The sequence below is a fragment of the Macaca thibetana genome, chromosome 4 (genome assembly GCF_024542745.1).
Source record: "Macaca thibetana thibetana isolate TM-01 chromosome 4, ASM2454274v1, whole genome shotgun sequence".
Taxonomy (NCBI): Eukaryota; Metazoa; Chordata; class Mammalia; order Primates; family Cercopithecidae; genus Macaca; species Macaca thibetana.
Window position 1 is genome coordinate 129904800 of NC_065581.1, and position 18553 is coordinate 129923352.

Here is an 18553-nt window from a genome sequence, read left to right on the forward strand (position 1 = left end):
TGTTCTATATAGAAAGATCCACGGGGATTGCCAAAACTGACATAGGATGCCTGAAACAAGTAACTCATAAGATGTCTTGAAAGGGAGGTTAGAGCTTCTCCTGTTCCCAGAACAGTGCCTTGTGCTTAGTGAGTAGCTTGTAACCACTTGTTAATGAATGATACGTAAGATTGCTGGATATATGTTCTGTCTTCAAAACTTGGCCTGTTTTTGTTTTGCAGCATATCTGTTTGTCTTTGTTCTTCTTTCTTTGATCATAGTCCTGAGTTAAAAGTCGGTAAGGTTTAGGAAAACTAAAAAAATGTATGCTTTCAGCTGTTCATATTAGGCACAATAGAGTAAAATGTCATGATCTGATTTTCTACAAAATAAATACTCGAAGTGTCTCCCAAGAAACATAAAATTTCTTTTATTATCTTCTCTAGACTGTGTTACTATCTGGGAAATTTGGGAAATATTTAAGTATGGTCATACATCACTTAACAATGGGGATACATTCTAAGAAATGCATAGTTAGATGATTTTTTTCATTGTGCAAATATCATAGAGTGTACTTACACAAACCTAGATAGTATATAGCCTACTACACCTAAGCTGTATGGTATGGCCAACTGTTCCTACACTATAAACCTGTACAGCATATGACCATACCTAATGCTGCAGGCAGTTGTAACACAATGGTAAATAATTGTGTATCTAAACATAGAAAAGGTACAGCAAAATGCAGTATTGTAATCTTATGGGACCCCCATTGTATGTGCGATCTGTCATTGACTAAAACATCATTACTCAGCACATGACTGTAATGCATTTCAGTTTTGCACTAAGTTTAGGAACATTACCAAAGGGTAAATTAACGTTTTTTAAGACAGTCCTAGTACATTAACTCAGGCATTCAGATGACTAATACACCTAACACTGCATTGTAGCATATGAATCTGGTGAATGTTGCATAGGAGAATAGATTCATTCAGTTAATATTTGAGTCAATTCTTGAAGAACTTCTATATTTTAAGCATTTGGGTTAGGCACTGTGGATATGAAGATGAAAAAAAATCAGGTCCCAACCACAGGGGCTAAACAAACACATAAATGGGTCTGAAGGGTTTGTGGCTTAGAGGTGTGGGTGTCAGTCCAGGTACTGCTGCTTTTAGTTATATGACCTTAGGAATGTTACCTACCTTCTAATTTACGTTCTGAAAGCCACTGTTTCCTTCCTTTAAAATAGGGTTATCTTGTTATTTAGTAATTAACTTAAACTTCTTTTGTGTGTATTTGACAAAGTCTCACCCTGTCACCTGGGCTGGAGTGCAGTAGTGCAACCATAGCTCACTGAAGCCTTGACCTCCCAGGCTCAACTCAAGCCATCCTCCCAAGTAGCTGAAATTATACATGCACACCCACATCCAGCTAATTTTTTTTTTTTTTTTTTTTTTTTTTTTTTTTTTTTTGGTAGAGATAGAGTCTCACTATGTTGCCAGAACTAGTCTCAAACTCCCAGGCTCAAACAGTTCTGCCTCAGCCTCCCAAAGTGCTGGAATTACAGGCATGAGCCACTGCACCTGGCGAGAATTCTTAATAGCTGTTTTTGTCTGTTTTGTTTTAATTTAAAAGACTGATTCTTCCATTGGCATCAGTGTCACTACCAGTTCTAGTTTATTTCTTCTTCTTCAGGCTACTGAGGCTCTTGAAGAAAGTTATTTTCTTTGCCTCTTCGTGGTCTGTTGCCCCAGCTATACTGATGGAAGTCTGAGTTGTACCAAAATCAAACCTGCCCAACTGATACTCCTCTGCTGAGGCACAGGAGTAAGCCTCTCTTCTCAAGTCTCATTAGTTGCAAGTTACAACCATCTCCCAATGACTGGGACTGAATGCCAGTTCTTCCAGAAGCCAGTTCTTCCGGGTGTATAGACCCTTTTTAGGGTTATTATGATTCATAGGATCTGCTAGGCCCTTAATGTACTACAACATTAAACTTACAGATATTGCCCATTTCTGCTGGCTGAAAGCCCTCAATGAACTCTGAAAACTTAATTTTCTACTCACACATTTGGAAAAAAGCCTGCTTACCTTGCCCAGATCCTCGCTCAACACTGAGTAGAACAAAGTCCTCCCACCCCGACCCTTTGCCTTGACATATTAGTCCTGAGATCCCAGGAAAACTTCATTCTGATATACACTCCAGGGTTTGCCAGCCTTCTTGTCTTAGTCTTTGTAGATCTCTAGAAAGAAACTAAACTATATGACTTCAAATGTTAAAATCTCTAGAGTAGAAAGGATGTTCACATAGAAGATTATTTGAAAAGATTATCACAAAGATAAAAGTTGTGAAGGTAAAGATGATCTATAAAATTAAATAATAGGATAAAATTTCCCTGAGCAGAAGAATGATAAGACTCTGCAGGTCAAAGCGTTTATCAAGTCCCAGGAAAAGATGAATGATAACAAAGGCACTCAGCCATACTCTGGTGAAATTCTTGATTTCCTAGGTAAAGGAAAAATATCACAAGCTTCTACAGAGGAGTGACAGGTTCTTTACATAGGAAAGAAAATCAGATGAGCACTTGACATATCTAAAACACTAGAAGCTGGCTGATAGTGGAGTAACATATAGGCAACCAAGATAAAGGGTTTCTTATCCAAAGGAAGGCTTTGGATATATTTGGATATACCAGGATTTAGAGAGTACTGTAACCAAATGACAACTGAATGAAACAGATATCTCAAGACAGAGGAAAACATTAGATTTTTCTGTTAGGCATAGAGAAAAAGATTAGATGTTTTCTTACACTATGTCATTTTGTTTCATAAATTCACACTTAGCACTTCTACAAATTCCCATGCATTTTTATCTCTTTAAACTTAACTATATAAAAAGAATAGAGAAATAAAAGCCTTCTAAGAGTTTAATCTTGATGTGGAGCAAGGAGATATTGGTAAGTATAGTATCTTGGTTGGAGAGAGGTTTAGACATAAATTTATTTGGATAAATAATAAATGTATTTATTACTGTTAGAATTCAGAAGGTAACTAATAGCAGATTTTAAGTGTTGGTAAAATTGAAAACAAAAATTCAAGATTAACAGGCAAGAAAAAAAGGGAGTATACACTGAAATAGACCAAAAACAAGAAAATTTTAAAAAGCAACAATATAACTAATTGGAAGTAGAATTTTGCTTCTAATTAATATGTACATTGTAATGATCATCACTCTTACCATATTGTTGAGAAGACCTCACATAAACTAAAAAGCCATCAAAGAGATGTGGCCACAGATAATTCTAAATAAAATAAATTGCAAAGAGAAATGAACCCTACTGCATCAAGAAGTAAAGACAAGCAGTCACTTTAGTACATGGGAACGTTTATTGAGATAGAAACCAGGCAAGCAGAGGAGCAAGCCTTCTATAAGCAGAGTTACTGCTGAGGCAAGGAGAGATGAGCTGAACTTCCAAGTACTATGTGGACTGGCATGATAGATTGGAATCTGAAAGATCCCAAATGTCACTCAGTCCACTTCGTCTATCAGTTCTCCTCAAGAGGACTTTTGCAGCTTAAGCACTGACAGGAAACTGGGAGAAAGGCAGAGAGAGTTCTCATAATCTCTAGAAGTTTAAATCCCAAAGTTCCCTTAGAAGGAATAACTGATCTCATTTTGGGGAGAGTTGTAATAGGTGTATTGAAATTAACTAAGCAACAGCCCAGTCCCAACCTAAGTCAACTCTTGATTTGAGAAGAGCTCTATCCCTTACCCTAGGTTTCTGAAAAAGGAAATGGTGAACCTTTTCTGAGGGAAGACGTTTTCTATTTCAGTCTGCTGATTACATGTCTAGCAGTTCTAACCTATAATCAAATTCTGAGGCATAAAAATTAGCAGAAATTAATGACCCATAAGCAAGAAAAGGAACAATGAATAAAAGGAATCCTACAGATAATCAAAACGTTGGAATTAGCAGGCAAGAATTTTAAAATACCTGTTACACATATGTTAAATAACTTATGAGGAACCATGAGCAAAAGGAGTGCAAAGATGGAGAATTTCATGAAAAATAAATGAATGCATACTCTAGACCTGAAGAGTATAACAGATAAAATGAAAATTCATTAGATGGGCGTAACAACAGATAACAGCAGATAACAACAGATAGGACACCTTAAAAGAAAGGACCACTGAACTGGAGGGCAAAACAATAAAAATTATACAGATTATCCAAATTGAAACAAGATAAAGAGGAGGCATGGGAAGAAGAAAGAGTCAGATCTGTGTGACCCTATGAAATGGATTAAACATGCAATTGGGATTACCAAAGGAAAATAGAAAATATGGGTGAAGAAATATTTGAAGAAATAATGGGCTAGTAGTTTTCCTCTAATTAAAGACAACCTGTAGGCATAAGCTTAGCAAGGAGAAGTAGTCATCAGCATTTCAAGCTTGTTTCCATAACTGTGTTGATGCTGTCTCAAAATGGCAGATAGGAGGCAGGACTCACTTGCAGCTCCCACTTGGCTGGACAGAGCAGTGCACAGAGAATCACATTGTGAACTTTTGCTCCAAGAACTACTGCAGGAAAATGCCAGAAAAGCCGAGAGAATCCACAGATCTGTTAGAGGAGGGAGCTTGCTGCTACAGGCTCTGTGAGATGGCTGAAAAACTTAGTCCCCAAAGTGTGAGACAGGGAATGTCCACCTCTGAACACACATTCTCACTGGGGAACCTGAAGGTCCAGATCACCAGAAAAGGATTTGACCTTACCTGGAGCTGAGACAAATTTAGAGAGCTGAGTGAAATATAGGGGTAGAGAAAGCGGTGGGAAGAGCCCTGTGGGCACTCTTGGTCCTCAGGGAAGCCATTCCTGCATTCCTGACTGTCTTGCAGGAGTCCTTGGGGAGGGCCACCAGTGGAATTGGAGGAAGACCATAAAGAGAAGGAAACGTCTAGCTCAAGTTTATAACAATTTCAACTGAAGACAAAGTTTCCTGGACAGAATCTGAAGGAGGGAGCAAATAAGGAGTGCAGATATGAGCACAGAATCCACAGCAGGTGGGAAAGTGCAAAACCTGAAAGCCCTGCTTGCTTTTTCAGAGGAGAGGCTTGTAGCCTGGGGCAAGTTCTCAACCCTGCTCACTGGATGCTTGGAAATAAGCTCCTTGCTACTGAAGGGTAGAGTGGGAATGAGAGTAACATTTTGGGATGCATGGGAGCTGGGTGAGGCCTGGAAAGTCTAACCAGTAGACTCAAAAGTAAAAGAAAGAACGTAAGAGCTGAAAGAAAAGGCTTTCCAATTAACCCAATCCGACAAAGCCAAAGAAAAAAATTTTTAAATGAACAAAGCCTCTTAGAAGTTTGGTATTATGTTAAATGACCAAATCTAAGAAGAATTGGTGTTCCTGAGGAAAAAGAGAAATCCAAAAGTTTGGAAAACATACTTAAGGGAGTAATCTAGGGAAACTTCCCTGGTCTTGCTAGAGATATAGACATCCAAATGCAAGAAGCTCAAAGAACACCTGGGAAATTCATCACAAAAAGATCATCACCTAGTCACATCATCAGGTTATCTAAAGTCAAGATGAAGGAAAGAATCTTAAGAGCTGTGAGGCAAAAGCATCAGGTAACCTATAAAGGAAAATCTGTCAGATTAACAGCAGATTTCTTAGCAGAAATCCTAGAAGCTAGAAGGGATTGGGGTCCTATCTTTAGCCTCCTTAAACAAAACAATCATCAGCCAAGAATTTTGTATCCAGAGGAACTAAGCTTCATAAATGAAGGAACTCCAAAAGGAACCCTCAAAACCATGTAAATACATGGAATTTAAATAAACTGATCCCAAATGATCATTGGGTCACCAATGAAATCAAGATGGAAATTTAAAAATTCTTTGAACTGGATGATAATAGTGCTACAACTTGTCAGAACCTCTGGAATACAACAAAAGCAGTGCTAAGAGGAAAGTTCATAGCCATAAATGCCTACAATCATCTGAAAGAGCACGGGCACACAGGTCACACCTCAAGGAACTAGAGAAACAAGAACAAACCAAACGCAAACCCAGCAGAAGAGAAGAAGTAACAAAGATCAGAGCAGACCTAAATGAAACAATAAAAAAATACAAAAATGAGTGAAATGAAAAGCTGGTTCTTTGAAAAGATTAACAAAATTGACAGACCACTAGCGAGACGAACCAAGAAAAGAAGAGAGAAGATCCAAATAAGCTCAATTAGAAATGAAATGGGGGATATTACAACCAAACCACCAAAATACAAAAGATTGTTCCAGGCTACTGTGAAAGCCTTTGTGTACACAAATCAGAAAACCTAAAGGAGGTGGATAAATTCCCGGAAATATACTATCCTTCTAGATAAAACCGCAAAGAAATAGAAACTCTGAACAGACCAATAACAAGCACAAAGATTGAAATGGTAATAAAAAAAATTGCCATCAAAAATAAATCCAGGACCAGATGGATTCACAGCTGAATTCTATCAGACATTCAAAGAAGAGTTGTTACCAATCCTCTTGACACTATTCCAAAAGATAGAGAGCAAGGGAATCTTTCCTAAATCATTCTGTGAAGCCCGTGTTACCGTAATACCAAAGCCAGGAAAGGATATAACAAAAAAAAAAGAAAACCGCATACCAGTATCCCTGATGAATATAGATGCAAAAATCCTCAACAAAATACTGGCTAACCAAATCTAGTAGCATTTCAAAAAGATAATATACCATGATCAAGCAGGGATAGTTTAACATATGCAAGTCAATAAGTGTGATATACAACTTAAACAGAATTAAAAATAAAAGTAATATTGTCATCTCAATAGAAAAAAGCATTTGACAAAATCCAGTGTCCTTTATGATTAAAACCCTCAGCAAAATTGATGTAGAAGGGACATACCTTAAGATAATAAGAGCTATCGGTGACAAACCCACAGTCTACCTTAAGATAATAAGAGCTATCGGTGACAAACCCACAGTCAACATTATACTGAACAAGGAAAAGTTGAAAGTACTCGCCCTGAGAACTGGAACAAGGCAAGGATGCCCACTTTCACCACTTCCGTTCAACATAATACTGGAAGTCCTAGCCATAGCAATCAGACAAGGGAAAGAAATAAAAGACATTCAAATCAGTAAAGAAGTCAAACTGTCACTGTTTGCCAATGATATGATTGTATACATAGAAAACCCTAAAGACTTATCCAGAAAGCTGCTAGATCTGATAAATTAATTCAGTAGAGTTTCTGGATACAAAATCAATGTACACAAATCGGTAGCACTGCTAAACACCAACAGTGACCAAGCTGAGAATCAAACCAAGAACTCAACCCCCTTTACAGTAGCTGCAAAAAAATAAAATAAAATACTTAGGAATGTACCTAACCAAGGAGGTGAAAGATCTCTACAAGGAAAAGTACAAAACTGCTGAAAGAAATCACAGATGACACCAAAAAAATGGAAACACATCCCATGCTCATAGATGGGTGAAATCAATATTGCAAAAATGACCATAACTGCCAAAAGCAATAAAAAATTCAATGCAATTTGCATCAAAATACCACCATCATTCTTCACAGAACTAGAATACAATCCTAAAATTCATATGAAACCAAAAAAGAGCCCATGTAGCCAAAGCAAGATTAAGCAAAAAGAACAAATGTGGAGGCATCACATTACCCAACTTCAAACTGTATCATAAGGCTGTAGTCACCAAAACAGCATAATACTCCCACTAGACCAATGAAACAGAATAGAGAACCCAGAAATAAACCCAAATACTTAACAGCCAACTGATCTTTGACAAAGCAAACAAAACATAAAAGTGAGGAAAGGACACCCTATTTGACAAATGGTGCTGGGATAATTGGCAAGCCACATGTAGAAGAATGAAACTGGATCCTCATCTCTCACTTTATGCAAAAATCAACTCAAGATGGATGAAAGCTTAAATCTAAGACCCAGAGTCATAAAAATTCTGGAAGATAATATTGGAAAACCCCTACTAGACACTGGCTTAGGCAAAGACTTTATGACCAAGAACCCAAAAGCAATTGCAACAAAAACAAAGATAAATAGATGGGACTTAGTTAAACTGAAAGGCTTCTGCATAGCAAAAGAATCAGCAGAGTAAACAGAGAACCCACAGAGTGGGAGAAAATCTTCTCAAAGTATGCATCTGACGAAGAACTACTATCCAGAATCTACAAGGAACTCAAATCAGCAAGAAAAAAACAATCCCATCAGAAAGTGGGCTAAGGACATGCATAGACAATTGACAGTTGTCAAAAGAAGATATACAAAAGGCCAACAAGCATATGAAAAAATGCTCAACATCACTAATGATCAGGGAACTGCAAATCTTTTCTTTTTTTTTCTTTTTTTTTTTTTTTTGAGACGGAGTCTCGCTCTTCCGCCCAGGCTGGAGTGCAGTGGCCAGATCTCGGCTCACTGCAAGCTCCGCCTCCTGGGTTCACGCCATTCTCCTGCCTCAGCCTCCCGAGTAGCTGGGACTACAGGCGCCCACCACCTCGCCCGGCTAGTTTTTTGTATTTTTTAGTAGAGACGGGGTTTCACCGTGTCAGCCAGGATGGTCTCGATCTCCTGACCTCGTGATCCGCCCGTCTCGGCCTCCCAAAGTGCTGGGAACTGCAAATCAAAACTGCAATGTGATGCCCCCTTACTTCGGCAAGAATGGCCATAATCAAAAATAATAGATGTTGGTGTAAATGTGGTAAAAAGGGAACACTCCTGCATTGCTGGTGGGAACGTGAACATGAACAATCACTGTGGAAAACAGTGTGGAGATTCGTTGAAGAACTATTAGGTTGGTGAAAAAGTTACTGCAGTTTTTGCCATTAGTTTCAATCAGCAAAATCCACAATTACTTTTGCACCAACCTAATAAAAGTAGCGTTTTTGGTCCAGCAATCCCACTACCGTCTACCCAGAAAAAAAAAAAAAAAAAAAAAAAAAAAGTCATTATACAAAAAAGATACTTACACACACGTTTATAGCATCACAATTTGCAGTTGCAAAAATATGGAACCATCCCAAATGCCCGTCAATCAACAAGTATATGTATATACACCACATTTTCTTTATACATATATATACACACACACTCACACCTACACACACACACCATGGAATACCACTTGGTCATAAAAAGGAATGGAATAATGGCATTCACAGCAACCTGGATAGAATTGGAGACTCTTATTCTAAGGACTTTGGGAACTTGGGGCAAAGGGTGGGACAGGGATGAGGGATAGAAGAGTACACATTGGGTACAGTGTACACTGCTTGGGTGACAGATGCACAAAATTTCAGAAATCACCACTAAAGAACTTATCCGTGTAACCAAACACCACTTGTTCCTCAAAGACGTATTGAAATAAAAAATAAAATTTAAAAAAATAAAATTTGAAAGCTTAGTAAAATCCAAGAAGGATACACACATACGCATATACATATATATAAATGAAACCATAGATACCTCCTAATTAAACTGAAGAAAATGAAAAATTTATATTCCTTTAGAGTATAAATATACACGTGTGTGTGTGTGTGTGTGTGTGTGTGTGTGTGTGTGTGTGTGTATGAAAGAAACCATACCTAGGTACCTCCTGATTAAACTAAAAAGAAAAGTACAAAAGCAACCAGAGGGGGAAAAAAATGTGTTAGGTTCAGGGAAATCATAGTAAGAATGATGCCTTCCTTCTCATGAGAAGTAATGGAATGAAATCATTTTCTAAAAGCAAATGGCTATTAACCTAGATTTCAATACCCAGAAAAACATTCTTTGTAAATGAATCCCTACTAAAGATTTTTCAGGAAAAAACAAAACATAGTCACCAGCAGACTTACACTACAAAATAACAGGGGGTTAATGATCTCATGTGAAAGCCTGGATCTGTAAGAAGGAATAAAGATAAATATATCGGTCTAAAACAACAATACTGAAAGTGTATTATGGTGTTTATAACATATAGAAGTTAAATACAAGGCAGCAAAAGCCTGAACGGTGGTTGGATAAATGGGGTTAACACTTTTAAGTTGCTTATATTATTCTTGAAGTAGAAAAAATCCTAATTCAAAGTATAGTAAAGTTGTATATTGTAATCGCTATATTAGCCATTAAAAAATATGAAGAGATGTAGCTAAAAAGCCATCAGAGGACATAAAATGGAAGAGTAAAACTATTTGACTATTCCAAAAGAATATAGAAAAAGAGGAAGAAAGGAACAAAAAGAAATGCAGTAAGATAGCAAAATGCTAAACTTCAGCAAAGCCGTATGAGTAATTGCATTAAATGTAAATAGTCAAATCATTGAAAGGCAGAGATTGTTAGACTGGACAACCTAGCAGTAATGTTTATTGATAGATTGATTCTTTATTCTGCTGACAGACTGCCTTTCTAATTTTTTTCATTTTTATTTGTTGATAGGTCGATTTATTCTACCTATATTCTATATTCCTGAGTTCATTAGGACATATGCAGATTTTAAAATATTTCATAATAACATCAACATTTTAACTATATTCCTTTACAATTATGTTGAATGAACATAACATGTATAATTTAGAGTATAAACAATAGTATTTTTATTTATTACAGATTTACCAGAAAGTAAGTGTATTATTAGTGTTCTCCAGAGAAACAGAACCAGTGGGAAGTCCATAGAGAGAGAAAGGTTTACTTTAAGGGATTGGCTCAAACATTGTGGGGGCTGGCAAGACCAAAATCTGCAGGCTAGGCCAACAGGAGGGAGACTAGGAAAGAGTTGCAGTTCCAGTCTGAGGGCAGCCTGTTGGCAGAATCCCCTCGCTGTCAGGTGAGTTGTCATTTTCTTAAGGCCTTCATCTGATTGAATGAGGCCCACGTACATTATGGAGGGCAGTATGCTTTACTCAAAGCCTTATGATTTAAATGTTAATTCCATCCAAGACCTTCAAAGAAATATCTAGAATAATGTTTGATCAAGTATCTGGGTACCATGGCCTAGTTAAGTAGAGATATAATACTATCCATTATAGCAAACTATTTATTATAAGCTTTCAATTATTGTTATACCTTAATAAAAGTGAAATGAGATACAGATAGGTTTTTAAGTAAAATTTACCTAAAATAGGAAGTTATTTTGATACATTTTTTCTAAAGTTTATTCCTTTCTATTTATTTTTTACTGCAAGCTTGAACAAACATGCATAATTGTATCTCCAAATGATATTATTTATATATGTAATCTAAATTTAAAACTAAGATTATAACTTTATAATCCACTTTTTGAAATTCTAATTTTCAAAACATTCTTATCCTAAAATTGAAACTCTAAAATCTGTAGAGTTTTTTTGGTTTTTTTTCTTGTTATCGTATAAACTATGTGTATAGATTTTTTCCTGGTTTACTTTGGTTTTTATTATTTTAAAGTTCCTTTTCTCCAATTGAAATTACTTTCTATTTAGATAAGAGTTTAAAAATCGGTAATCAGCCTAGGTCAATTTTATAGCTGTCAGATTACAGTAGCGAGAAGACGTGTGTGAGATGTTGTTAATTGCTGAACTCTGGCATGACCACTCTCATTTGAAAGCCAGTTGCCATGCCACACAGTTCTCAGTGGTTGCAGCTAGGATTGTGAGACTGTAGGGGCTGACAAAGTTGGGATTTCTCAATTTATTCTCTGTATGCTTCTGTATTGTTAAAATCTTACAATAGGAATCTACATTACTTGAGTATTTGCCTGCGTGTTGTACCCTTTGAAAAAAAAAAATTTACCCAAAACTGGTGTTACTTTATGAAGAAGAGTGTCTTTCCATCAAAATTACCTTAAAGATTTTATTACACTTAAGATGAAACTCTGTTAATTTGCTCTGTGGTAGTTCTTCAAAAAAGGATATCCATATTTTACTAGACTCTTGTAGTCAGAAACTGTAATATATTCATCTTTTATCACTGGGTGCCAAGAATAACCACTCAAAAATATTAGTCAATTGAATGAAGGTAGTATAGTGCTTTATACTTCACTGGCTAACAATAAATGTTTAAAAAATTTAATGAAACAAAAACTTACTTTAATCATGTTTCATGATTCATTTTGAAAATACTCTTGCAAAGCGATAGAAAGTGATTGTGTTGATCTCACTTAATTCTTTACCATACTTTAAGAAAAATGAGTCATATGCTTTTAGAAGAAGAACTAATATTTAAACTAGGAATTTTACTAATTGCTATTAACAGACATTGTAGTTCTTGCCTCTAGTCCTGCATATGACAACCTTTAGCATTATTTGAACAAACTGTGTTAATATCCTAAATTATAGGTTAGTTTGCTGGTAGACAAAAATTAGGAATTAAACAAGACCCACACTTGTGTTCATTTTTAACTTGAGTTAGACTTTGAACCAGTGTCTTTACAGATGAGATGTCCTATGTCACGTCCTGAAAGGCTGTTTATTACAAAGAAATGCAGTAGAGAACATTGAGAACAAAAAGATAAATCCACAAATGATAAAAGAATATTTCTCGAGGTTAGCCGTCTGTGTTACCATTTTAAAGGAGGGAATCAGGGGAACATTTTTCTTCAGATACTCATGGTGATTGAATAAATAGAGTATGTCATAGTAGGAAGTCAGATGATCAAAGAGAAATTCAGATGGATTTATTTATTCTTTTGAGAAAATAAGACAGTGGTGATTCACTTCATAGCCCTTGTGACACTTCTTTTTAAAAACTTCATATCCTTGAATCAGAAATAAAACTTTCATAGAAGAAAAGCAGCAGAGCCCAGATAATGGTGTGATTTTTGAGCTGAGAGCAGGATATGGACGCATCTTGCACTATTGCTAGGCATCACTTGAATGGGAAAAAAGACTTAGCTAACCTTGAGTCAGTTTAGCTAAACTCACCAACTGTTTCTGACCAAAGAATTCATGATACATCTTTAAAGGATCCTGCCTTCCGAGTGAGACTTTTTTCTTGGAAGCTGTGTGAGTCATAATAAATGTTTTTCCACTAAAATGGCATAAATATTTTCAACATGAAATGGACAGGCTTAATAACCAAATATTCACATTGTTTTCTTTCCACAGGGATTATCAGCATAGGAAGAAAGCCTTGTAACCATCAGGTAGATACAGCACCAACGGTAAGACAGTCTGTTGCTGCATTGTTAAAAGTGTTAAGAAACTACAAAATTATACTGGTTATAGTTACAGTGGCATTGTAGAAAGCTCTTACAACCTCCCTTTTGCCGAAAGTTATATCCCTGCAAGATTGGTTTATATTAATGTTGTTAACTTAGAGATAATTTATAGTTTTGATAATGTAATGTAAATATTTGTACGAATTGATTTTTACCGTTCTAAAAATGAATGTTATTTTGTGCACCAGCATCAGCATCATTATTTAAAGTGAATGTTTTATAATAGTGAAAAAAGGCCATTATGCTTCATTTCTCTTATAGGTTACTTTGCTTTATTATTATAGAACTGAAGTCTTATCTTTTATCCCTCTTCTCAACAAAAGGCATTTAACAATTATAGCATCTATTCACTATATTTAAAAAGTTTTATTAATAAAAGGAAGAGAATTAGATTTCCCTTTTAGTCTCTAAATATAATATTTGTGTGAAACATATATTAGTTGCTAGTTTGCAATTAAAAGACTCATAAGGTGATATGGAGTACACTGTACATTCCCTAGTCCTACTCTTACTTCTTATCCTTTGTATTCATAAGTCTTCCACGTACTTCCTGTGATTCTCCATTTCCTGCTGTGAGAAAGATTTGGTGATATAAGTTGAGTATCCCTTATCCAAAATGCTTGGGACCAGAAGTGTTTTGGATTTTGGTCTTTTTCAAGTTTTGGAACATTTGTGTTACACTTCCTGCATCCCTGAGCCAAAAATTAGAAATCCAAAATGTCCCAGTGAACATTTTCTTTGAAAGTCATGTCAATGTTCATAAAGTTTCAGATTTTAGAGGATTTCATATTTCAGGTTTTTGGATTAGGGATATTTAAACTGTACCAATTAAGAAAATAAAGATGGCTGGGCGTGGTGGCTCATGCCTGTAATCCCAGCACTTTGGGAGGCCAAGGCGGGCAGATCACAAGGTCAGGAGATCGAGACCATCCTGGCCAACATGGTGAAACCCTGTCTCTACTAAAATACAAAAAATTAGCTGGGCGTGGTGGTGCATGCCTGTAGTCCCAGCTACTCAGGAGGCTGAGGCAGGGGAATCGCTTGAACCCAGGAGATGGAGGTTGCTGTGAGCAGAGATTGCGCCACTGCACTCCAGCCTGGCACCAGAGCAAGACGCCATCTCCAAAATAAATAAATAAAGATAATATTAAAGTATTTGAATTGTGTTGATGATTAATATATGCCTCAGTAGCAAATTGACTCTATTTTCTATTTGTAGTAAATCCCTATGATTGATTTAACATGTTTGATAACTTAATATGTGGGACTCCAGAAAAGACCAGTACATGAGGAATTAGCATACTCATTAAAAAGTACTTGACTGTAGTATGTATGTTTCAGTTATCCTTTAGTAAATATGCTAAAAGAGTAGCCATAACATGATTATAAATTTTATTCTTTAGTATTAAAAAATTAAAGATGGCAATTAAGAAAAATTTATTATTTTAATATATTTGAATAATATACTCAGTCCTTTTTGATGTATTTTTTTGAAGAAGGATTGGCTGCTCTTCTCCTTCTGTGTCTCTGCTACAAACTAAGGATGTTACTACCTCTCTCCGTGACAGCCCCCCGGCTTGCCAACACTTAATCTTTGCCCTTTCTCCATCACCTCTAAATGGAATCATAAGTCTGTTCATTATTATTACCCAATGCTCTCTGGTCCCAGACCAGAACAGGTAAAGTCTGATTTTCACAGAAATGTAATTTTACCTAATTTCCATCCTTGAACCTATATTCTCTTATTTTCTTTAAAGGGCTTAGGAGAAGAAAATGATTAGGATAGGGAGGAAAAAAAGGAGTCTGTCTAAATATGTATCAAAGTAGGATATTTGTAGCCCCAAACTTTGTATTCTGCTGACTCAAAAAGAAGAGATACCGTGATTTAAGTATCTGTTAGAGCCTGAGAAAAAAACAGAAAGGGAGTGAGCCAGGATTTTAGAATAGCTGAGGCTGGGACCCCGAGTGACTTCTCGACCCCAGACTTAACCCTCGATTCCCAGCTTACTTCTTTACCCATTTTCACACCCACATCCTGCTTGCTCCAGGTACTGCCATGAATGGCAGTTCTAGGAGAGTGCTATATGCTAGTTGCAGCCATTAAATGGGTGAGGGAAATGAGCAAATGAGAATTTATCAGACCTCTTTTCAAAGGAAAGATGTTTTGTTTTTTTGTTTTTTTCTCTTTTTGAGACAGTCTCGCTCTGTCGCCCAGGCTGGAGTGCCGTGGCTCAATCTTGGCTCACTGCAATCTCCTCCTCCCAAGTTCAAGCAGTTCTCCTGCCTCAGCCTCCTAGGTAGCTGGTATTACAGGTGTGCGCTACCACGCCCAGCTAATTTTTGTATTTTTAGTAGAGACGGGGTTTCACTATGTTGGTCAGGCTGGTCTCAAACTCCTGACCTCGTGATCCGCCCGCCTCGGCCTCTCAAAGTGCTAAGATTACAGGTGTGGGCCACCGCGCCCCGCCGGTATGTTTCTTAACATTCCAAGTTGGAATTCTGAATGAAGTTTACAGTAAATATATGGTTATGGTCAATCAAACTTGAGTTTGATTCTATAGTGCTATAATATAATCCAGTGTCCCTTCAGTAAATAAAGATCAGCCTGAGAACAAAGCCACCTCTGTCCCTTTGTTCCATGTCACCTCTCACTCTCTTTTTCATTTACTTGTTTCCTTTTTGTTTTTGATTTACTACATGAACTTTGATTTTTTTTGTTTGGGTTTTTTTTTCTTTCTTTCTTACAAATAGTACCATATTTGTTTTTTTGAGATACCTTTAATAGAAAGTGAAAAAAAAATCTCCACGTGACATGACATGACACCCCCTCCAGGAAAAAGAATCAAACCTCTATTTTAACTGTCTGTAATCACTTAATTTTTTTTTTTGGCATGCTGAGCTCTTAATTTTGTTTATACCTCAGAGTACATTTTCTAGTTGTTCTTCAAGAATTAGAAAATGGGAAGTGAATTATCCGAGTCTACATATTTTTAAATACTTGTCAGTTGCCTTTACTATTAGACAGCTTGCCAGGATTTTTAATTACTTGAACATAACCTTTTCTCCTCAAAATATTGTGGAAATTGATTATCTTTGCATTCTGGCATTTGGTATTGCAGAAGAGACATTGGACATCAGACTGCTAGTCATTCTCTTATGTAAGGAACCTATGTAGCCTGCTCGTATATTATAGATATTGTTTTATTTTCTTTATACCTGATGTCCTAGGTCAGTTTTGGTGGTTAAATGTGTGGCTTTCTTTTCACTGATTTTTGTCCTGAATGATATTCATTCAGACACTGTACTATTGATAATAGAAAAAGTAAATAAGACATGAGATAATCATGATGTTAGATTATACGAAAAGATTTACATCGTGCCACTTTAAGAATTAGTCCCTCTGCACCTGCTTATCGCTTATAGTAAGTTAAGGATAATATCAGCCTCAGATTAATCAGAGGTTATTGTCTGAACCCTAAAAGGCAGGTGTAAAAGTTAGTTAATTGTTAAGTCAGCACAAGTGTGAGTCCTGTATTTACTTTATATGAAGGACTTATTTGCAAACCAAAGGGAAATGGCTACTAGCATAAGGAAGTATTCCCCCAGGAACATTGTTAAAACATATCTACCTTTCAGTGTACAGTCATACGCGTGGCAAATCCCATAGCTTTTCACATTTTCTGGCAGAATTAATATACATGTAAAATACATTGAAACATAATAAGCCATACTGAATATATAATTTCTAATGTCTTGAGGAGTATTGTTTTTGAATCTCTTCCAGTGAAAACTAATATGATAAAATTCAAATGACGTCAATATGGCCTATTCGAATGAATAACTTAAATTTTTGTACAACTCCTACATTCCAAAGTTGTAATACTAATATTAATAATTTCAGTTTTTATTCGATGACCCTGTAACCCCTGGTAGAGAGAACAAAGCTTCTTTTAGCAAATGGATTTTGGGCAGTATATAAAATTACAGCTTGCATTTTCACAGAGGCCTACACATCTATCACAACAGGTTGAAATAAAATCCAGACTGTCTCATCAGGATTATACCAACTATGAAACACTTGCCACGTGTCTTTGTCTTAAGTATTCTTTTAATTATTAGAATTTAAAGCATCCTAACCTGATCGGAAATTTAAATGTTGATTCATTATTCTTCATATTTATAAGACCAATTTTAAAAGCTATTAATTTATTCCTTCTACAGTTACCCTTCTTCAAAGTTTTCCAAGGGCTGAATGAATTTTTGTCACATGATTTTTCATCAGTAGTAAACTTTAATATGCGTTAGACTTATTTTGTTATTCTGAAATATTTCTGAGATGTTTGTAATGTTGTTTGCCATTAACACTAAACTTACTCATAAATGTATTGATCTGAATCATATAAATTAAATTTTATCCTGAATCTCTTGGATTATATAATATCTGTACTTACTCAACAACTGTTGAGTTGTGACTGTTGATGGATTGTTATCCTTGTTTAGCCCATTCTGTAGATTCACAAGAGTGCCACCTATTGCACTATTATACTTTTGTATACTTTATACATATATTCATGTAAAATATGGCTGTTTCATATTTTAACATAATAATTGGGACAGCTTATATGTAGATACATGTATGAGTTCAAGTGAAATGTCCTTTATTCAAAGGAAGCACTTTATTTTCTACAATTTATTGCATTTTCCAAGAATTCATAGTATGTAAACTGGGGTGAATGGGCCCCTATAAAACTCATAAAGTAGAACCCGTGGCCAATCTCTTCCTGTAGGTAATTGCAGGGTGGAGAGGGAACTAATAAACTATAAGCTTTTATAACTTGTCATAAAAGAACTTGTTTTCACTTATCAATAAAGTAGCAATTCAAAGCAGTTCTATTGAAATTCAAATATAAATGCAAAATATGTTCTCTTTAACAACCACTTGTAGTCTTCCATAATATAACATTTTTAAGTATATACACATCAGTTTATTTCTCCAGACATTAAAAATTATGAAACTTATGTTGATTTTTTTTTCCCATTAGCGTACCCTGCTGGATTTATGTTTTTCTTAGACTTTTTTCCCTCCATTTCTTTTTCAGTTTTGCTAAATTTCTCTACCTGAAAAACTCTTAAAATTCTGAAAATTTTATATTACTGGAAGATATAACAGCAGCATAAATTGAATTTTCTAAATTATCAGGAAACATTAGATATACAATATACATAGGATAGTAGTACCATACCAAGCACTGGAGAGGTATGGAAGTACTATGGGAAAAGTAGAAATACCAAAAAAAAAAAAAAAAAAAAGCATAAAACATGGTTTTACAGGTGTTTAGATATCATATCGATAGATA

At 35.8% G+C, this 18553-nt stretch overlaps 1 protein-coding gene across 14 annotated transcripts in view; it reads left to right on the forward strand.

Annotated features, from left to right (window-relative positions):
• Positions 1 to 18553, forward strand: part of AHI1 (Abelson helper integration site 1) — a 225359-nt gene that overhangs the window by 133662 nt on the left and 73144 nt on the right. For 12 of the 14 annotated variants that reach the window (XR_007725046.1, XM_050787921.1, XM_050787920.1 and 9 more), the window contains one exon: positions 13084 to 13139. Coding sequence is in view for 12 of the 14 variants with exons in the window: in XM_050787921.1 (XP_050643878.1) it covers positions 13084 to 13139 (56 nt within the window). In the remaining 2 variants the exon portion in view is untranslated. Of the gene's footprint in view, positions 1 to 12; positions 129 to 13083; positions 13140 to 18553 lie in introns of those variants that run through there. The other 2 variants (XM_050787928.1, XR_007725047.1) reach the window with 2 other exon arrangements.